The sequence below is a fragment of the Oncorhynchus mykiss genome, chromosome 6 (genome assembly GCF_057628025.1).
Source record: "Oncorhynchus mykiss isolate SJ-2025 chromosome 6, ASM5762802v1, whole genome shotgun sequence".
Lineage (NCBI taxonomy): Eukaryota > Metazoa > Chordata > Actinopteri > Salmoniformes > Salmonidae > Oncorhynchus > Oncorhynchus mykiss.
In genome coordinates this window covers 6,246,107-6,259,667 of record NC_143027.1, presented here as the reverse complement: position 1 = coordinate 6,259,667, position 13,561 = coordinate 6,246,107, and the positions used below count along the sequence as shown (strand labels likewise).

The following is a 13,561-nucleotide window of genomic DNA, read 5'->3' as shown; positions in this document are numbered from 1 at the left end:
ACTAGGTATGCCCCTTTCCTTTCCCTTCCACTATATATCTGCCATAGAGGTCAATATTTCACATAGTCCTCCCACTATATATCTGCCATAGAGGTCAATATTTCACATAGTCCTCCCACTATATATCTGCCATAGAGGTCAATATTTCACATAGTCCTCCCACTATATATCTGCCATAGAGGTCAATATTTCACATTGTCCTCCTACTATATATCTGCCATAGAGGTCAATATTTCACATAGTCCTCCCACTATATATCTGCTATAGAGGTCAATATTTCACATAGTCCTCCCACTATATATCTGCCATAGAGGTCAATATTTCACATAGTCCTTCTACTATATATCTGCCATAGAGGTCAATATTTCACATAGTCCTCCCACTATATATCTGCTATAGAGGTCAATATTTCACATAGTCCTCCCACTATATATCTGCTATAGAGGTCAATATTTCACATAGTCCTCCCACTATATATCTGCTATAGAGGTCAATATTTCACATAGTCCTCCCACTATATATCTGATATAGAGGTCAATATTTCACATAGTCCTCCCACTATATATCTGCTATAGAGGTCAATATTTCACATAGTCCTCCCACTATATATCTGCCATAGAGGTCAATATTTCACATAGTCCTCCCACTATATATCTGCCATAGAGGTCAATATTTCACATAGTTCTCCCACTATATATCTGCCATAGAGGTCAACATTTCACATAGTCCTCCTACTATATATCTGCTATAGAGGTCAACATTTCACATTGTCCTCCCACTATATATCTGCTATAGAGCTCAACATTTCACACACCAAAATGAACACGAAATCAGATTGAATTCAGTTTGATGTCCCAGTATGAATCATTCTGTGATGTTTAGACTGTTCCAATAGTAGCACTGCTTACATCCCTTTCCCTAGATGTACATTAGTAATGAATGTGATGAACAGTCATATTATTATGATGTATGGTATTTCATTAAATTATGTAATGAGACAGACATTTAATGAACAGTAATAACTAATGCATTCTGTTTTACATGATCATTATTCATGACTCTCCATCTTGGATAATGGATGATCAGCATTAGGTGAGTAATTACTTATTTGTCTGTTTTGTTTATTAACAACCAATAACACAAGACAAAGAACAGACCAGAGTGTTAATCTGATACTATAAAAACTACAGGCCTTGTGAACAGCAGTGTGTCTTCTTCAAGACTACAAATTAAATCAGTTTCTTCACATTTATCAAAACTCTCCCAAAATCTTCTCAAGGTAGGTTGGATTAAGATGTATAGATGTTCTGTAAATTATCCAGAATTTTATATTATAGCCCTCCCACAATATATCTGGCATAGAGGTCAACAGTTCACACTCCAAAGTTGTTAAGAAAATTATGTTCTCAATGTTCATAAACTGACCTTCAATTAAACTACTCGGTCTGTTTCCAAGAATTTGTAAGGTTCTTGTTGAAATGAAACAGACAGAGGCCAGTCTACAATAGTCAGCAACGATTATTTACGAGAGCTCTACTTAGTTGTACAAAACCATTTATTTTATACTTGGCTTCTTACGCACATACATACACACACAACATTAGGTATCCAACGCACCCCCCGTCCTGCTACCCAGCTGAGAGAGATTAGGGAAGGCCACGAAAAACACTCCCCATCCTCCCTCAAGATAGGGGGGCCCTGGGAAGTACGTCCTTTCCTTTCCACCATCTCCCAGAGGCCCCATATCCAAGGTCTGCATGAGAACTCTGCTAAGACAGTCTGTGTTTGAGACACCCAGACACCACATTATCTATAATTGTTTTACTCTAATTCTGACTAGAATTACACATTTATTGATTATATTTTTTTACATTCTAATCAATTCCATAAAATCATACAGGGGGAGGGTGGAATACTGTTAATTATAATCCTATGTTAAATGTATACATCATTTAGTCATTATTCATCAAATTCACAACCAAAATGAACATGGAATCAGCTTGAATTCAGTTTGATGTCCCAGTATGAATCATTCTGTGATGTTTAGACTGTTCCAATAGTAGCACTGCTTACATCCCTTTCCCTAGATGTACATTAGTAATGAATGTGATGAACAGTCATTCCAATATGATGTATGGTATTTTACTAAATTATGTAATGAGACAGAAATTCAATGAACAATAATAACTAATGCATTCTGTTTTACATGATCATTATTCATGACTCTCCATCTTGGATAATGGATGATCAGTACGGGGTGAGTAATTACTTATTTGTCTGTTTTGTTTATTGACAACCAATAACAAAAGACAAAGAACAGACCAGAGTGTTAATCTGATACTATAAAAACTACAGGCCTTGTGAACAGCAGTGTGTCTTCTTCAAGGGAACAAATTAAATCAATTTCTTTACATTTTTCAATACTCTCCCCAAATGTTCTCAAGGTTGGTTGGATTAAGATGTATAGATGTTCTTCAAATTATCCAGAATTTTCAAATCATAGATCTCCCACAATATAACTGCTATGGAGGTCAACATTTCACATAGTTCTCCCACAATATATCTGCCATAGAGGTCAACATTTCACATATCCCTCCCACAAAATATCTGTTGTAGAGCTCAACATTTTAGAGGGGTTGAGTTAAATGCGGAAGACACATCTCAGTTGAATACATTCAGTTGGACAACTGACTAGGTATGCCCCTTTCCTTTCCCTTCCACTATATATCTGCCATAGAGGTCAATATTTCACATAGTCCTCCTACTATATATCTGCTATAGAGGTCATTATTTCACATAGTCCTCCCACTATATATCTGCTATAGAGGTCAATATTTCACATAGTCCTCCCACTATATATCTGCCATAGAGGTCAATATTTCACATAGTTCTCCCACTATATATCTGCCACAGAGGTCAATATTTCACATAGTCCTTCCACTATATATCTGCCATAGAGGTCAATATTTCACATAGTCCTCCCACTATATATCTGCCATAGAGGTCAACATTTCACATAGTCCTCCCACTATATATCTGCTATAGAGGTCAACATTTCACATTGTCCTCCCACTATATATCTGCTATAGAGCTCAACATTTCAAACACCAAAATGAACACAAAATCAGATTGAATTCAGTTTGATGTCCCAGTATGAATCATTCTGTGATGTTTAGACTGTTCCAATAGTAGCACTGCTTACATCCCTTTCCCTAGATGTACATTAGTAATGAATGTGATGAACAGTCATTCCAATATGATGTATGGTATTTCATTAAATTATGTAATGAGACAGACATTTAATGAACAGTAATAACTAATGCATTCTGTTTTACATGATCATTATTCATGACTCTCCATCTTGGATAATGGATGATCAGAACAACGTGAGTAATTACTTATTTGTCTGTTTTGTTAATTGACAACCAATAACACAAGACAAAGAACAGACCAGAGTGTTAATCTGATACTATAAAAACTACAGGCCTTGTGAACAGCAGTGTGGCTTCTTCAAGGCTACAAATTAAATCAGTTTCTTTACATTTATCAATACTCTCCCCAAATGTTCTCAAGGTAGGTTGGATTAAGATGTTTAGATGTTCTTCAAATTACCCAGAATTTTATATCATAGTCCTCACACAATATATCTGCTATGGAGGTCAACATTTCACATAGTCCTACATCTATATATCTGCTATAGAGGTCAATATTTCACATAGTCCTCGCACAATATATCTGGCATAGAGGTCAACATTTCACACTCCAAAGTTGTTAAGAAAATTATGTTCTCAATGTTCATAAACTGACCTTCAATTAAACTACTTGGTCTGTTTCCAAGAATTTGTAAGGTTCTTGTTGAAATGAAACAGACAGAGGCCAGTCTACAATAGTCAGCAACGATTATTTACGAGAGCTCTACTTAGTTGTACAAAACCATTTATTTTATACTTGGCTTCTTACGCACATACATACACACACAACATTAGGTATCCAACGCACCCCCCGTCTTGCTACCCAGCTGAGAGAGATTAGGGAAGGCCACGAAAAACACTCCCCATCCTCCCTCAAGATAGGGGGGCCCTGGGAAGTACGTCCTTTCCTTTCCACCATCTCCCAGAGGCCCCATATCCAAGGTCTGCATGAGAACTCTGCTAAGACAGTCTGTGTTTGAGACACCCAGACACCACATTATCTATATTGTTTAACTCTAATTCTGACTAGAATGACACATTTATTGATTATCATTTTATACATTCTAATCAATTCCATAAAATCATACAGGGGGAGGGTGGAATACTGTTAATTATAATCCTATGTTAAATGTATACATCATTTAGTCATTATTCATAAAATTCATAACCAAAATTAACATGGAATCATCTTGAATTCAGTTTGATGTCCTAGTATGAATCATTATGTGATGTTTAGACTGTTCCAATAGTAGCACTGCTTACATCCCTTTCCCTAGATGTACATTAGTAATGAACGTGATGAACAGTCATTTCAATATGATGTATGTTATTTCATTAAATGATGTAATGAGACAGAAATTCAATGAACAATAATAACTAATGCATTCTGTTTTACATGATCATTATTCATGACTCTCCATCTTGGATAATGGATGATCAGAACAACGTGAGTAATTACTTATTTGTCTGTTTTGTTTATTAACAACCAATAACACAAGACAAAGAACAGACCAGAGTGTTAATCTGATACTATAAAAACTACAGGCCTTGTGAACAGCAGTGTGTCTTCTTCAAGGCTACAAAATAAATCAGTTTCTTTACATTTATCAATACTCTCCCCAAATGTTCTCAAAGTAGGTTGTATTAAGATGTATAGATGTTCTTCAAATTATCCAGAATTTTCATATCATAGTCCTCCCACTATATATCTTTCATAGAGGTCAACATTTCACATAGTCCTCCCACTATATATCTGTCATAGAGGTCAACATTTCACACCCCAAAATGAAAATAGAATCAGCTTGAATTCAGTTTGATGTCCCAGTATGAATCATTCTGTGATGTTTAGACTGTTCCAATAGTAGCACTGCTTACATCCCTTTCCCTAGATGTACATTAGTAATGAATGTGATGAACAGTCATTCCAATATGATGTATGGTATTTCATTAAATGATTGTAATGAGACAGAAATTCAATGAACAATAATAACTAATGCATTCTGTTTTACATGATCATTATTCATGACTCTCCATCTTGGATAATGGGTGATCAGTACAACGTGAGTAATTACTTATTTGTCTGTTTTGTTTATTGACAACCAATAACACAAGACAAAGAACAGACCAGAGTGTTAATCTGATACTATAAAAACTACAGGCCTTGTGAACAGCAGTGTGTCTTCTTCAAGGCTACAAATTAAATCAGTTTCTTATTTATTATTATTATTTATGAAGTTAACCAGATCTCATTGGTGCCCACAGTCCCTACATGAGGGAGGCTTGAGTGACAGGAGAAATCTGATTGGTCCTGTTTGTTCTGTATATAGTGATGTCGTCTACCACACAGAACTCACCTCTCTGTTTTACACCATAGTCTCAGGATCACAGTATTTACAACATGAGACCCAGGAGGACAAGCTGAAGAGGGAGGCATCAGCTGGTGAGCTTGGTAAGTATGAGAGAGTCTGGAGGAGAGAGGATTGAATCAGGGAACATGAGTGATGTCATTCAGTTTTTCAGACTAATTCATTTGTAATGTATCAAATAGTCAATAGACCAGTTGATGATTGGTTCAGCTCAGATAACTGTTGACTGGAGGAAATAATTACAAATAATTGTTCCACCTCCATCAAATGATAATGTCTTTATAGACATACTATTGAATTAATTAATGCATTACTTATTCAAAAAACCAATTAAATATGTTAATTGCTCTCAGAGTTGAAGATGGAAAAAGAATTAAAAAAGAAATTAAGACAGGAGATGATGAAACAACTGGAGGAGAAAGACACACAACTGGATGATATGACCAAGGAAGTGAGAGAGAAAGACAAACAACTGGATGATATGACCCAGGAAGTGAGAGAGAAAGAGAGACTCCTGGATGATATGACCCAGGAAGTGAGAGAGAAAGAGAGACTCCTGGAGGAGAAGAACCAGGAAATGAGAGAGAAAGAGAGACTCCTGGAGGAGAAGAACCAGATAATGGAACAGAGGGAGAAACTATTAAAAGAGAAAGACAAGCAACTAAAGGATAGAGACATTCAACTAGAGGCTCTGAGAAAGAACCTGCAGGACAAGAACAGACAAGTAGAGAACTTCAGAGTCCTACTGCAGGAAAAAGACCTTCAACTAGAGGACAGCAACCACAGACTGGGAGAGAAGGACAGACTACTGGAAGAGAGAGACAAAATACTGGAGGGAAAAGAAAACGAACTAAAAGAGAGGAGACAGGAAGTAGAAGAGAGGAGACAGGAAGTAGAAGAGAGGAGACAGGAAGTAGAAGAGAAAGACAACCTACTAGAGGAGAGAGAGAAGCAGTTAAAGGAGAGAGACAAACAGGTGGAGGATGTCAACAATGAAAATGCTGAACTGGGTGAGATTATTCACACCATTAATACATTTAGTCTTCTGTACTTTCCTCAATTCTCAGGTTATTGTCGACTCTCCACTGAGTTGTGAATATTGTTGTCCATCACTTCATACTTTCCCTCTGCATCATATTTCTGTCTAAAGTCTTTAACACAGAATTCCGATCCTAGTCCTCCTTTGTTATTTCAGCTCAACAGATATGTGATGTGAAGACTGAGGTAGAGAGACTGAGAAGAGAGATCTCAGCCCAGATGACTGGTGAGTGAGATATGTGATACTTAACATTTCAGTAGAAACCCAGAACTCCCCTTCAGTAGGTCTATGTGCCTTCATGTGTCACTGAGGTAAATGTTCCCATTCTAAATGGTTGTTCTATTATTCTAGAACATGGAGAGACGTCAGATACAGGTTCCATCCTCCCAGTCAGGAGGAGAGACAGCATGGAGGTTCCTCCATCCAGTGAGTTATCAATATTGTCCTGTTGTCTCCTACTGTTTCTAGTCTATAGTGGACCATCCTTCACTTAGTGAGTTATCAATATTGTCCTGTTGTCTCCTACTGTTTCTAGTCTATAGTGGACCATCCTTCACTTAGTAAGTTATCAATATTGTCTCAAACTGTCATCAATCTTGATATTCTCTATTTTCTCCAATAATCTATATTTCAATATGATGTGTGATGTATTTGTAGTTTGTTTATACTATGTTTTAAATGTGTCTCTGATGAGTCAGTATGTTGACCAGTTCTCTATGTTGTTACAGTGGGAGGAGAGACCTCAGATACAGACCCCACACTTCCACTGAGGAGGAGAAACAGCATGGAGTTACTTCCTCCAGATAGTGAGTTATGGGTGTAGATTATATTATATTAGACACTGTTGTACATCCTCCATCTAGTGAGTTATGGATGTACATTATATTATATTTGACACTGTTGTACATCCTCCAGAGAGTCAGAGTGTTGATCAGTGCTGTGTGTTGTGTTGCAGTGGGAGGAGAGAGCAGCAGTCCAGACTCCCCAGTGTCTCCCAGTGTGTCTGAGCTGAGACTGGTGCTGCTGGGGAGGACTGGGGCTGGGAGGAGTGCAGCAGGAAACACCATCCTGGGCAGAGAGGAGTTTGGGGCCCAGGCCAGCCCCTCTGCAGTGACCCAGAGGAGTAAGAGGAGAAAGGGGGACGTGTGTGGGAGACGGCTGGTGCTGGTGGACACTCCAGACTGGTTCTGTCCTGGACTCTCTCTGGAGGAGATGAGACAAGACGTGGGGCTCTGTGTCCGTCTGTCAGCCCCGGGACCCCACGCCTTCCTCCTGGTCATACCAGTGGAGCCCTCTAAGGGGGAGGAGAGAGGGGTGCTGGAGAGAATAGAGGAGATGTTTGGGGAGGGTTGTTGGGGACACATTGTGATTCTATTCACCCATGATGATGGCCTGAAAGAGCAAAGCATTGAGGAGTTTCTCCAAACAGGAAGTCAGGACCTCCAGCAGCTTGTGGAGAAAAGTGGGAGCAGGTACCACGTCCTCAACATTAAGGACAGGGCCCATGGCACTCAGGTATCAGAGCTGCTGGATCAGGTAGAGGAGATGGTGGCAGGAAACAGAGAGAGATTCTACAGCAGTCAGACCTACCAGGAGGCAGAGGACCAGGTTAGAGAGATGGAGGGAAAGATCCAGAGAGAGAGAGGAGAGAGGAAACAGAGGGAGGAGAGAGACTTGAGAGAGAGGCTTCAGAAGGAGTTGCAGGACTCTCTGATAAAGATAGAGGGAGTGATCCAGGAACATGAGGGAGATATCAGAACACTCAGTGAAAGAACCAGTGAACTGGAGAGACAGGTGAAAGAAGAGAGGGATGAGGAGAAGAAAAGAGAGCTGGAGAGGGAGCTGAAGAGGGAGTCTGATAGGAGAGAGGAGATGGAGAGAAAGCTGGAGAGATTTAGAGAGAAGAGAGAGAATGAGAGGAAGGAGATGGAGGAGAGACACAGACAGGAGATAGAGGAGATGGAGAACTATGAAGGACAGGCCAGAGTTGAAGCAGAGAGAAACCTGATGAAGATAGTCCTGCCTGAGTTACAGAGGAACATCATGATCTCACAGACAAAGATGCAGAGGGAGTTCAGCAGACAGATGGAGGAGAAGAATAGACAGATGAAAGAGAAGAATATAGAGATGGAGAGACTAAGACAGAACTTGAAAGAAGTCAGGGAAGCTCACTCAGTGTTGCAGAAGAGACTGGAACGAGAGGGGAAAGGTCAGAGGGCACTGATAGGGTTGTTGGCCTGGGTCAGGAGAAACTCATCAAGTTGGCTTCTCCACAATCTGATATGATTCACCATCACCGTCTATGATGATGAACCAGACCAGGTCTACTGTCCACTGTACCGTGGGGGGTGACCATGGATCATGGTGGTCATGGGGAAAACAGGACAGAATAATGTCTGGTCCAGTCTACAGTGTCAAGAGAAGGAGGGGAGGGAGGTCTGTAAAGATCTTGATGAGACGTAAAACACAATTCCAATCCAACGTAGATTATTGACCTTTGCACTGCAGACCTTTAGAATGGAGAGGGTTGTGGGGGGTCAGGAGGTCAGCGGGCGGAGTCAGAGACTGAGAACTCTAAAGATCTGAGTGAGACTTTTACCCAGTGTTTGAGGAGGTCTACTATTGAACAGAGAACCATACTGTATTTATCACACACACTACTTCCTGTTCTTATTCAAATTGTTTCATGTTGAAACTTTAAATATACACTGAGTGCACAAAACATTAAGAACACCTTCCTAAAATTGAGTAACAATCTATCCCAATGGAACTCTGATACCACATGAGACTGACATTGTTGAAATAAAATGTAACTTTGTAAGACATCAGTGTTTGGACATTGTTTGTCTTGGATGATTCTCTACAGTACAGAGCTGAGCTGTCAACACGGAGCTGTCAACACTGAGCTGTCAACACTGAGCTGTCAACACTGAGCTGTCAACACTGAGCTGTCAACACTGAGCTGTCAACACTGAGCTGTCAACACTGAGCTGTCAACACTGAGGATGTCAAAAACTGAGCTGTCAACACTGAGCTGTCAACACTGAGCTGTCAACACTGAGCTGTCAACACTGAGCTGTCAACAGTAGGCTGGGCTCTACATGATACTGCTACTACTACTGCTACTACTACTGCTACTACTACTGCTGCTACTACTACTGCTACTACTACTGCTACTGCTGCTACTACTGCTACTACTACTGCTACTACTACTGCTACTACTACTACTACTGCTACTACTACTACTGCTACTACCACTACTACCACTAATACTACTGCTAATACTACTACCACTAATACTACTACTACTACTACTGCTACTGCTACTACTACTGCCGCTAATACTACTACCACTAATACTACTACTACTACTGCTACTACTGCTACTACTACTGCTACTACTACTGCTACTGCTACTGCTACTACTACTACTACTGCTACTACTGCTACTACTACTACTACTGCTACTGCTACTACTACTGCCGCTAATACTACTACCACTAATACTACTACTACTACTGCTGCTACTACTACTACTACTGCTACTACTGCTACTACTACTGCCGCTAATACTACTACTGCTGCTACTACTACTACTACTACTACTCTAGGACAGCAGTTTGAGAAGGCCAGAGGAAGTGATGGAGAAACTAATGTTCCAATGTCCAATATTTTATTTATAATCTAACAATTCCCCAACAACGACCTTATACACACAAAGCTAAAGGGGTGAATGAGAATATGTGTATATATAAGTATATCGATGAGCGATGGCTGAGCGAAATAGGCAAGGTGCAGTAGATGTTATAAACAGTGATTGCTCTTTAGCAGTCTCATGGACTTTGTTGGAAAGGGGAGCAATTTGACTTTACAATATTGATTGTATTGTTTAGACACTACAGTTGATCTGGAAGTATCATTTTATGGGGGCGCTAAAATAAGGTCAATTGTACAGTGCGATGTACAAAAGTGAGTTTGTTAACGTTAATTGAAGAGCTTTCACAATATAGATATCAGAATTACATCTAAATGTTTTAAAACGTATACGATGAAATACGAAACTATTTGTGGAAAGATGTGATGATGCAATGTGATTTTAGCCTTCTAAATGATATAATAGTTTTTCAACTTTTGCTAAGTCAGTAACCACGCCCATGTGAAGACAATATGGCAACGTGATGGAACCGCCCTCCAAGATGAGTTCTTAGAAGAACTCGCTGAAGATCTAACTATTTAGACCACAGGCTGAAATGGTTGTAATTTAAATACGGACCAGACAGAGTGGAGCAGTGACACGGCTGACAAACGGTTTAAAAATACAACACCAGAAAATAAAACCTCTGAAACTCTCGATGAGTGAAGGTGAAGACTAGACATTCAGTCTGCAGCTGCACATGTAATATAGTCTAGGAAACTCGACCAAAGACGGACGACAAAGAACAGTTTCCTCTCACCACCATAGGTACCTTTGAGGTATCTATTCTACAAATGAAATCTGTTTCTTTACATTTATCAGTGCTCTCCCCAAAAGTTCTCAAGGTACAGTTGAAGTCGGTAGTTTACATACACCTTAGCCAAATACATTTAAACTCAGTTTTTCACAATTCCTGACATTTCATTCAAGTAAAAATACCTGTCTTAGGTGAGTTAGGATCACCACTTTATTTTAAGAATGTGAAATGTCAGAATAATAGTAGGGAGAAGGATTTATTTCAGCTTTTATTTCTTTCATCACATCCCCAGTGGGTCAGAAGTTTACATACACTCAATTAGTATTTGGTAGCATTACCTTTAAATTGTTTAACTTGGGTCAAACATTTCAGGGTCAGAAGTTTACATACACTCAATTAGTATTTTGTAGCATTGCCTTTAAATTGTTTAACTTGGGTCAAACGTTTCGGGTAGCCTTACACAAGCCTCCCACAAAAAGCTGGTTGAATTCTGGCCCATTCCCACAGACAGAGCTGTCAACACTGAGCTGTCAACAGTAGGCTGGTGTCTACATGATACTGCTACTACTACTGCTACTACTGCTACTACTACTGCTGCTACTACTACTGATACTACTACTACTACTACTACTACTACTACTGCTACTACTACTACTACTACTGATACTGCTACTACTGCTACGAATACTGCTACTACTACTACTACTGCTACTACTACTGCTACTACTGCTACTACTGCTACTGCTACTGCTACTACTGCTACTGCTACTGCTACTGCTACTGCTACTGCTACTACTGATACTGCTACTACTGCTACGAATACTGCTACTACTGCTACTACTGCTACTGCTACTACTACTACTACTGCTGCTACTACTGCTACTACTGCTACTACTACTGCTACTACTACTACTGATACTGCTACTACTACTACTGCTACTGCTACTACTACTGCTGCTACTACTACTGATACTGCTACTACTACTACTGCTACTGCTACTACTACTGCTGCTACTACTACTGATACTGCTACTACTACTACTACTGCTACGAATACTGCTACTACTATTACTACTACTGCTACTACTACTGCTACTACTACTACTACTGCTACTACTACTACTGCTACTGCTACTGCTACTGCTACTACTGCTACTGCTACTACTACTACTACTGCTGCTACTACTACTAATACTACTGCTACTACTACTGCTACTACTACTACTACTACTACTGCTACTGCTACTGCTACTACTGCTACTGCTACTACTACTACTACTGCTGCTACTACTGCTACTACTGCTACTACTACTGCTACTACTGCTACTGCTACTACTACTACTACTACTACTACTACTGCTACTGCTACTGCTACTACTACTACTACTACTACTACTGCTACTGCTACTGCTACTGCTGCTACTGCTACTGCTACTGCTACTACTGCTACTACTACTACTACTACTGCTACTGCTACTACTACTACTACTACTACTACTACTGCTACTGCTACTACTACTACTACTACTACTACTGCTACTACTACTACTATTACTGCTGCTACTAATACTCTAGGACAGCAGTTTGAGAAGACCAGAGGAAGTGATGGAGCATCAGTCTGAATGCAGATGTCCATATGACTGATCGGTAATTAAATAGACATGCAGTAACCGTGTCTGACCACCTGATGTCTCTGTTACACCACCAGAGGAGCAGGAGGAACCATGAGGACTTTCAGAGTAGCAGTTGTCCATTCAATAGCTGACTCCAATAGTTGATTCCAACTAATATAAATGTATGTTCTAACAGGGATGATGTGTGCCAAGTTGATAATATAAATGTTTGTTCTAACAGGGATGATGTGTGCCAAGTTGATAATATAAATGTTTGTTCTAACAGGGATGATGTGTGCCAAGTTGATAATATAAATGTATGTTCTAACAGGGATGATGTGTGCCAAGTTGATAATATAAATGTTCTAACAGGGATGATGTGTGCCAAGTTGATAATATAAATGTTCTAACAGGGATGATGTGTGCCAAGTTGATAATATAAATGTTTGTTCTAACAGGGATGATGTGTGCCAAGTTGATAATATAAATGTATGTTCTAACAGGGATGATGTGTGCCAAGTTGATAAACTGGAATTTGAGCCTCAGTCTCAGAGTAAGCATTGAGTTCAGTCACTCTACATTCGGGTTGGATAATTTATCAAACGTTTTAGTTGTGATTGGGATGCAGCGAGAGAGAACTGCTGAAGCACGATGAAGGGTGGGGGGCGCTGATCACATTAATGTGGCCCGAGAGAGAACTGCTGAAGCACGATGAAGGGTGGGGGGGGGCTGATCACATTAATGTGGCCGAGAGAGAACTGCTGAAGCACGATGAAGGGTGGGGGGGCGCTGATCACATCAACGAGTGGTGCCGAGTTATTATGTTACATCACATCAACGAGTGGTGCTGAGTTATTATGTTACATGACATCAACGAGTGGTGCTGAGTTATTATGTTACA

At 39.7% G+C, this 13,561-nt stretch overlaps 1 protein-coding gene across 5 annotated transcripts; it reads left to right on the top strand.

The window, feature by feature from the left end:
* Positions 1–5,185: 5,185 nt before the first annotated feature.
* LOC110525182 (uncharacterized) lies at positions 5,186–9,417 on the top strand. 5 transcript variants are annotated; one of them, XM_090236884.1, is made up of 6 exons: positions 5,233–5,640; positions 5,911–6,567; positions 6,753–6,821; positions 6,948–7,022; positions 7,325–7,402; positions 7,552–9,417. In XM_090236884.1, exons 1-6 carry the CDS (start codon positions 5,421–5,423, stop codon positions 8,880–8,882), a joined length of 2,430 nt encoding a protein of 809 aa, XP_090093010.1. In that variant the 5' UTR covers positions 5,233–5,420; the 3' UTR covers positions 8,883–9,417. The 5 variants fall into 5 exon arrangements, with proteins under 5 accessions (XP_090093013.1, XP_090093011.1, XP_090093012.1 ...); XM_090236885.1 differs by lacking the exon at positions 6,948–7,022 and having other exon boundaries at positions 5,201–5,640; XM_090236886.1 differs by lacking the exon at positions 7,325–7,402 and having other exon boundaries at positions 5,201–5,640.
* The last annotated feature ends 4,144 nt before the right edge of the window (positions 9,418–13,561 follow it).

Excerpts from the sequence above, each read along its gene's own strand:
- LOC110525182 (XM_090236884.1), top strand. The coding sequence starts at position 5,421 with ATGAAGTTAACCAGATCTCATTGGTGCCCACAGTCCCTACATGAGGGA. Across the intron at positions 6,822-6,947 it reads GATCTCAGCCCAGATGACTG|AACATGGAGAGACGTCAGAT; the intron begins GTGAGTGAGATA and ends CTATTATTCTAG. Across the intron at positions 7,403-7,551 it reads GGAGTTACTTCCTCCAGATA|TGGGAGGAGAGAGCAGCAGT; the intron begins GTGAGTTATGGG and ends GTTGTGTTGCAG.